General features: G+C 46.3%; 1 protein-coding gene across 1 annotated transcript in view; it reads left to right on the top strand.

Annotated features, from left to right (window-relative positions):
* The first annotated feature begins 4,833 nt into the window (after positions 1-4,833).
* Positions 4,834-8,080, top strand: part of GTF2F2 (general transcription factor IIF subunit 2) — a 79,065-nt gene continuing 75,818 nt past the window's right edge. The window contains exon 1 of the mRNA XM_071448470.1: positions 4,834-5,015. Within this exon, the coding sequence (XP_071304571.1) occupies positions 4,950-5,015 (66 nt within the window). The 5' untranslated portion in view covers positions 4,834-4,949. The remainder of the gene's footprint in view (positions 5,016-8,080) is intronic.

Below are 8,080 nucleotides of genomic sequence, written 5' to 3'. Positions count from 1 at the left end.
TCCTTGATATGGTGAAAATCCTAACAAGCAAGATACAAGCTGCCTACAGTCAAATTTATTGCACACTGTCAATATGATGGAAGACATGGTATGGGTTGGAACTGCAGGCAGATGTGCAGTGCCATTACTGGGAAAACTAAGTGTTCTCCAATACATAGCATAGATAAAAATGTGTGGCTGTAAATATATAGAAATAATTAAAAATTATAAATAAATGAATGAAGACTGCCCTCTGTTCAGAATTGCCTTTTTGTGTTGTGTTTTGCAGGAGAAGTGCCATGTTGAAGATTTCATACTGCCTAGGATTGTAATGAAATAGGAGCTCAGCCCTGTGCTTGATGTTTTCCAACTCTCTGCCACAGAACAGCTTGGAGTAAACAAGTCTGTTATTAACATGTTGCTCAAAAGCAGTTTGAAAACACAAAAGCTCCAACATATATTTTTGTCTTAAAAAGACACACTGAGAATTCTTTGCTGCCTCAGGAAATAGATATGCAGCTTGATGGGCCCTGCCCTGTTTTGGAGTAAGTTACATAGAATTTCTTTTCTCTTATTCAAAAATAAACAATCATGATCTGCCCAGATGTTCTTTTCGTCTTTGCTGATTATTTCTTCTCTTTTTTCCAGCTTACACAAACCAACTGCGCCACAAATAAGAGAGTGATGCATTACAGTTGAAGATGGCAAAAGTTTGCCTTCCTCTTACTCAAGCAGTTCAAGCAATAATGGTAGTTTTGAGATATAAGTTTGAGTATTTCTTGAACCCTCATAAGCCCATGAGGTCTTTGCTGACTGAAAATTCAGGTTTTTTGAATACAGGAGAGATCCTTGCTGGCGGGCAGAGCTGTGCTGATGCTGTGTTGTAGAGTAGGACAAGCAGCGTTGTAACAATCTCCCTCCAGTAGTTTCTGTCTTCCAGCATGAGTTCCCTGCTCACCTTAATTTGTTGATGAGGAGATTAGCAGGCAGGAATGAGCGAAGTTAGAGCATCAGCTGTTGGTGGAATAATTTCCTGGCTCAATACTCTCAAACCAAAATCAGCTTCTGCAGGAGATTCTCTCTGTGCCTCGCAGCAGGTCTCAGCGCTGGCTCCAGACCCAAATATTTTGACCCCATGGAGGCCCAGCACAGCGCTGGTGTACAGTGCTGAACTCTGGGAGCATCCAGATGTAGGCAGCACTCAGCTCGTCCAGCATGTGGAAACCTCTCTGATGGTGTCCATCACTGATATCTTGTGGTACCACCAGCTCCCAGGAGCACATCTTCCCTGGTTCTTGCTGGGCTTTGAGGAAAGCACATGGGTTCCTAAATGGAAAACTCCCCTCAGCTTCAACAGGGCAGCATCAGGCCCTTTGCATCTTCTACTGTGCTGGCCTTCACCGAGCACCACCAGGCTGCATCAATTAGCCTGTTCCTAAAACGGATGAAGAGAAATTCTGTGTGGCTGCCAACTCTTCATCCCACCTAACTGGACAAGGGGAAAATAAAGAATGAAAGGCTGTGCAAGTCTGAATTTGGCCATCTCTCCTCTCAGACACATCTGTTTCCATGCAAGCAAGAAGAAAATGGGTGACTAACACATAGCTCTGCAGCTCAACAGCTGGCCCCTGGGTCCTCCTCCATGGCACTAAGTGTGTCCCTGGCAAACACAAGGTTGAGATTTTAAATGAGGAATTAATGAAAATGCGCTCTTTTTCCTGCTTGTTGTCACTTTAAATTCAGTTTCCATGGAAACAGCTATGGAAAGGCTGCCTGGAGGAAGCCAGGAGAGATCTCTGCCTGGACGCTTTCCCCTCTGGGCTGCCAGCTGAGCCACCCCAATTGTCAGGCTTTTAGCCACCCCAGTTGTCAGAGGTTTTTGCTATTGTCATTTACACTTGGAATATGAGTGATGACTCCTCATGGATTCCCTCTCTAAGGAGTCCTGAGGTGGTCAGCCCTGCTCCTGTCACCTGCTACTGGGCTCTTTGCAAGTGGAGCTCCTCTCCACCCATCTGGTGCAGCACAGGCCCATCTGAACCCCCACGACAATGCTTTGCTGCAAATGTCACCCCTGTTAGAGACATCCATTCCACTGCTTTTTTCTTTTGAAATGTAGTGGTGCATGTGATTTGAGTACACAGACTGAGCTGGGAGCAGTGGCAGAGGGACAACTTTTTTGTTAATTCAGTGTTTATCCTGGGGGAACATTTGAGATCCCTCCTGGAGTACTGCATCCAGCCGTGGGGTTCCCAGCACAAGGCAGACACCAACCCATCAGATAAGGTCCAGAGAAAAGAAACTAAAATGGTCAGAGGGCTGGAGCACCTCTCCTATGAAGACAGGCTGAGAGATTTGGGTGTGTTCAGCCTGGAGAAACAGAAGCCCCAAGGAGATCTTTTTGCGGCCTTTCACTACATTAAAGGGGCTCACAAGAAAGAAAGAGAGACACTTTTACTTCAGGGTCTGTAGTGAAAGGACAAGGTGCAATGGTTTTAAAGAGGGTAGGTTTAGATTGGACGTCAGAAAGAAATGTTTCCAAATGAGGGTAGTGAAACATTGGAATAAATCATCCAGAGAAATTGTGGATGCCTTATGCCTAGAAGTGTTCAAGGCCAGGTTGGATGGAATCCTGAGCAATCTGGTCTAGTGGAAAGTGTCCCTGCCCAGAGCAGGGGGTTTGGAACTAGATGGTCTTTAAGGTTCCTTTCAACCCAAACTGTTCTATGATCTTATGAGCAGGATCCAAAGCAGACTGTAAAGCAATGATGTTTGTCTGTGTAGATCCACACTTTTTCCAGGTGAACAAAACCAAAGGGTCCTAGACCTACAATATTTGGGGGTGACACAGTCCCAGAAAATGAGGCTGGTCCTACTACTGTTGAGATGCCCCCACTTCCATTTTTATTAGCATTTGAGGAGCCTCTAGTAGGTCTATGTAAGGTTGTCTTAAAGAAAACTGAATTGTCAGTGGAAACTGATTAACAATATAAGACCTATGACCTATCCACCCTCCCAGCTGAGTTCTGCAGATAAACACAGTTCCAATGTAAAAACAAAAGCAATTTTAAAATGTGATTAATTTTAAATGTAACTAACCCTAGTCAATATAATAGTTCAGTGTTAGCCATAATTGCTTCAGATACATATAAAAATGTTGTCTTCCTTGGTTACCTAGATGATTGCCTATACTTAGAAAGGCAGACTCTCATATCTGAGATATAATACTGAGATCATTTTTTGGGAGCCAGATGAGCAATTTCTTGCATATTGTACCAGAAAAAAACCCTCTGCTTGCTGCTGGTACAGACTCAGATGGAGTATAACCTTCAATATTGAACAACCAGGCTTCAAAGAGGATGTAAACTTCTACTGGGGGAAATTCAGAGAGCAATGGACATAAGCCAGAGGTCTAGAAAATAGACCTATGAGACAGAATTGAACAAACTGAAGTTATTTAGTACGAGAGGAGGCAAATCAAAGGGCTATATCTCAGTAAAAGGATGAAGTAAAGAAGAGAGGAAGACAATAAAATGCATTCCATGCCATAGAATCATAGAGTGGTTTGGATTGGAAAGGACCTTGGAGATCATCTAGCTCAAGCCCCCTGCAGTGGAGAGTGACACCTGCCATTAGATCAGGGCCCTGGCAAACCTGGCCTTGAACACTGCCAGGGATGGGGCATCCACAGCTTCTCTGGGCAACCTATGCCAGTGTCTCCAGCATGTCCAGGTCCTTCTGGTGCCCATAGTGGATAGAAGGTAGATAACAAGGTTAAACTGCAAATGGGGAAAACTTCCCCAGGGATAGAGACAGCTGTAAAATAAGGACTTAGGTTTTTCTAAGCCAAATACCCCCATCTCAAAGTAGGATGGGCAGGTGCTTTCTCTCTCCTGACATAGGACATTTTCAGTGTCTGAGATGCTCTCCTATCTTCGGACAGCCTGTTCCAACACTTCCTTGTGAGTTCCCTTTCTGTGAAGCTAAGCTTAAATCTTTACTGTTTATTCCCAGGAACTCATTCCCCAGCTGTGTTTTCCTCACTTTTGTGGCCTTTGGGCACACCATGATGCTCTGATCCCTTTCACAGGAGCTGCTCCTCTACCCACCATTTCCCTCCCAAACAGAAGGGCATGGTCATGAAGGGCACAGCTGTCCAGGCTTCTCCTCCAGTTCCCCTAGATCATTTACATGCTGCTGTCTTTCTTCAGCATGCTGGGATAACTCTTCTGGTACCAGGAGGGAATAGCTTCCTGCTAGACTCTACGCTGGTGCTGCCTCACCTTGATTTCTGTGCACAGTTTTGGGTGCTGCAGTGTAAGAAAGACATTAAACTGTTGGACAGCGGCCCAAGCAGGGCAGTGATGGTGAAGGGTCTAGAAGGGAAGCTGTGTGAGGAGCGGCAGAGCTTCCTTGGTCTGTCTGTTTAGCTCAGAGGAGACCGAGGGGAGCCCTCATCGCAGTTACAGCTTCCTCATGAGGGGAAAAGGAGGGGCAGACACTGATCTCTTTTCTCTCATGACCATTCTGGAGGAACAGCCTTCTCAAGGGTGCTTTGGGTTGGATATCAGGAATATGTAATTCACCCAGAGGGTGGTTGGGCACAGCAGAGCCTGACAGAACTCAAGAAGCATTTGGACAATGCTCTCAGGCACGTGGTGTGACACTTGGGCATGTCCAGTGCAGGGCCGGGAGCTGGATGCAATGATCCTTATAGGCGCCTTCGAACCCAGGATATCCTGTGACACTGGAACTTCCTGCGGCCACCGCGGATTCCCGACCCTTCCCACGGCCCCGCCAGGGCGGGACTCGAACCCGCGTCCCCGCCGCAGGGAGGGCCCGCCCCGCCGTGCAGTGCGAACGGAGGAGGTTTGTCCCTCACGGGCCGCCGTGTGCCGGTGCGCTCCGCTGCCGCGTTCGCCGCCTGCTCGTCTCGTCCGCCGCCCGGCCCGGTCCGGCCGCTGCCCGCCATGAGCGACAAGGGCGAGCTGGACCTCACCGGCGCCAAGCAGAACACGGGCATGTGGCTGGTGAAGGTGAGGAGCCGCCGCCGCGGCCCCAGGCCCGGCCCAGCGCGGCCTGTGACAGCCGGGTGCCTCCGTTCGTCCCCGCCCCGCCGTGCCCGGGGTGGGCGCCGCGAGGCCGGGGTTGCCCGCGTCGGGCTCGCCCTGTGGCTCGGGACAGCCTCTGTGCCTGTTCCCCTCCTCGGGGGACAGCGCGGGGCAGGGCCCGGACGCCTGCTGAGTAAAGGAGACACCGCAGGGAAAGTTGGGCTGCTGGGGAAGCTCTCACAGAATCAGAATGGTGAGGGCTTGGAATGAACCTTAAAGATCCCTCAGTCCCAACTCCCCCTGCGGTGGGCAGGGACATTTCCCACTAGACCGGGTTGCTCAAGGCCTTATCTGGCCTGGCTTTGAACATTTATCTTTGAACATTTCCAGGGATGGGGCGTCCACAGCTTCTCTGGGCAACTGTGCCAATGTCTCACCACCCTCACAGTAAACATCTTTTCCTTCTCCTTGCTAGTGGTTTGTGACGAGCAACAAACATGGCTGTATAACTTTTATTTCCCCAAAACTTTGAGAGTTGGAAAAAGTTTTGAGTGTGCCCAGATTCACATCCTGATAAAAAAACTGTCCACATCCATCAAGGAAAGTAAACCCCAGTGTCTGGTCATTACAGCTCCCTTTGGTGCTTAGAGTGAAATACAGCTCTAGTGGAGGGGCTGTGAGAAGGTACTGAGGGTGTCAAATCAAACCTGTTTGGTGCCGGACCACACTCTGTCTGGTGCCACCACTAACAGGCTGGCACTGTGCTGTTCCCTGGAGTCAGTGTCTTTGCTGCCAAGACATTTTGCTGCCACTACCAGGCATTGTTTCATAAAGAGAAACTTGAAGCTGATAGGGGAGCGTGTGTCCTGCCTGCTTCGAGTCCCCTCTGGGGATGCTCCTCTTTTTCTAGACCTATATTTATTCTCTCTTGGGAGAAGCAGTTCCTTCCTCCCATTCCTCCTTTAGGAATAGGTTCAGATCGTCAACTTCAAAGATCCTGTGGGGGCAGGGTGGTATACCGAGATACTAGTCCTGGGCAGGCGGTGAGGGGGGTTTAACACTATCATACTTCAGCTACCAAAACTTCTTGCTTAAAAATAGCCCTTAAAAATGGTCATTTGGGGATTTCAGACTTGCTTTGCTGTGCAGAATTTTTGGTGGGCAAGTTGCTGCATCTGGTTCCTCCTCTGTACTGACACCTGAGTGTGTGGTGTCACAAAGCCACAACAAGCACTGTGCAAGTGCTCTAATTGTAGTAGCTTTTCCTGGGCACTGTCAATGAATGCTGGCAGCAGAAAGCTGCAGAACTAGATCATGACATGCTGAGTGACAGGATGGTAAAATGGCAGATGAAATTAAGAGTTGAAAGATGTAATCTGGTGTGCATAGAGAAAAACTGTCCTAATTATAGGTATGCAGCAGTTGGGTTTCTGCTGGTTGTTGTCATTCAGGAGGAGTGGGTTTTTTTTCTGTACAATGAGATAACTCTATAAGAACATGTCAAATGAGCAGAGTCCACATTGGACATGATTACAAAAGACACAGAAAACAAAGAAGAAAATATTACTGTACCATGATGTTGCCTCTGTCCGGAATGCTCTGCGTAGCCATGGTCTCATCCCCCCTGCTATGGAAAGTGTACAGCGGACCTGGGAGCAGTACAGAGGAGAGCACCAGGTCTGGTCTTGGCAACAAGGAATGATGGCTGTGGAGGGAACTCCTAAATCCGTTGTTACCTTTTAGACTGGCAAGAGGATTGATTTGGAAATCTTGTAGAGATCTGAAGCAATGAGTAATGTCACAGGTGGATAAGGAAGAAGTGAATAGGCAAAGATGAACAGGAAAGAATCAGTTCAAACACTAGAATTAGAGGTGTGTCAGATTAATTCATTGGTGGGGCTCAGCGTGAGCCAAGGAGGTACTGTTTTGCACAATATGTAGTTAAATTTTGGAACTTCTTGCAGTTAGAAATTCTGAATTGCAAAACTTTGCAGAAGTTCAAACATAGTTAGTCAAACTCAGGCAAGAAAATTGAATTGAGAGATTAAAAAGTAATATCTTGCCAAACCCCATGTCTGCTGAAACACCCTAGAAATTAGAAGAGCATACTGGGGAAATAAATTTTCTTCGTATGTTCCTCCTGAAGTAACTACCAATGGCTGCATTTGGAGACAGGACATGAAGTTGCTTGTCCTTTAGTCTGATGTTTCCTGAAGCAAGGAATTTTCAGGCACATTTGTGCTTACAGTTGGTGCCACTCTGTTTAATGAGAAAACAGGACTGAAAGGAAAGCTGGAGTATTAATCTTCCAAGTAACTGTTGATGTAGTCCTTCATACAGGTGTTCTGAACTTATGTCTGTCTCCTTGTATTGTAATGATAGTAAAAAATATTGAAAAGATGCTAACAGTGATAGACCATAACATGAGGTATTTGATTTCCTTTGGACTTGAGCTTGGAAACAACCACATCTGTTAGCAGGACTTCCAGCCCAGTGGCAAGACAGCGCATAGTACCTGTACTTTTTATCTTCACTAGCAAGGACAATGAGGATGAATTTATCCTTCCTTTGAGGGAGAGAGCATTCAGCTCTGATGGAATAAAAAACCTGGTTTATTTGATTTCCTTTTAGCATGCATTGTGCTAGCACAGGAAGTATTCCAGAGAGACTATTTAACAAGCAATAAAAAAATGTAGTGATGAGTATTTTAGAAGCATGAGCAGTAAAAGGAGGTACCATAAAGAGAGTGAATTACTTTAGTACAAATTCAGAAAGCCACTAGGTTTTTGTTTCTGTGTTTTCAGTGAAAGCTAAGGTAGAGAAATAGTAAGACTATTTGGTTATGTACTTGTGGTAAAGTGAAGCCCATTTAGTGTTAGCCATTAGAATGTTAATTTTCTTGTTCCCTGAGTGTGTTGGTCAGATTTTTAAATTTAATCTGCTGCATTGTTCTATAGCTAGAAAGAGGATATCTTTATTTAAATTTTTTTTGTATTTTCAAAGAATATAGACTCTGACATCAGCCTTAGTTTCTGTTGTATGCACTGCGC

This window comes from Agelaius tricolor, unplaced genomic scaffold (assembly GCF_023055355.1).
Source record: "Agelaius tricolor isolate 1412-34295 unplaced genomic scaffold, bAgeTri1.0.p SCAF_26, whole genome shotgun sequence".
NCBI classification, from domain to species: Eukaryota; Metazoa; Chordata; class Aves; order Passeriformes; family Icteridae; genus Agelaius; species Agelaius tricolor.
Note: the sequence above shows the minus strand (reverse complement) of the source record. Positions and strands in the feature narration are given on the sequence as shown.